At 38.8% G+C, this 317-nt stretch overlaps 1 protein-coding gene across 1 annotated transcript in view; it reads left to right on the plus strand.

The window, feature by feature from the left end:
* Window positions 1-317, plus strand: part of rab27b (RAB27B, member RAS oncogene family) — a 56,021-nt gene that overhangs the window by 46,578 nt on the left and 9,126 nt on the right. The window contains exon 4 of the mRNA XM_020600989.1: window positions 3-37. Coding sequence (XP_020456645.1) covers window positions 3-37 — 35 coding nt within the window. The remainder of the gene's footprint in view (window positions 1-2; window positions 38-317) is intronic.

Raw genomic sequence — 317 nt, forward strand, 5'->3', positions numbered from 1 at the left:
AGCCAGCAGAGCTTCCTCAATGTTAGAAACTGGATGAGTATGTTGTAATCTTCACATTTTTTTACGTGTTAAACCTGCACTTAGGCCTTGGGTCGTCTTCTCCTTTTGCTATCAAAACACTCCTCTACAGTGCTACTAGTGGTCAGAAATTCTCTAGGGGACAAAGTTTTTTTATTATATTTGCACATATACAGTGAGGAACAGAAGTATTTGAACACCCTGCGATTTTGCAAGTTCTCCCACTTAGAAATCATTGAGGGGTCTGAAATTCACATTGTAGGTGCATTCCCACTCTGAGAGACAGAATTAAAAAAAAA

This window comes from Monopterus albus, unplaced genomic scaffold (assembly GCF_001952655.1).
Source record: "Monopterus albus unplaced genomic scaffold, M_albus_1.0 scaffold50.1, whole genome shotgun sequence".
Lineage (NCBI taxonomy): Eukaryota > Metazoa > Chordata > Actinopteri > Synbranchiformes > Synbranchidae > Monopterus > Monopterus albus.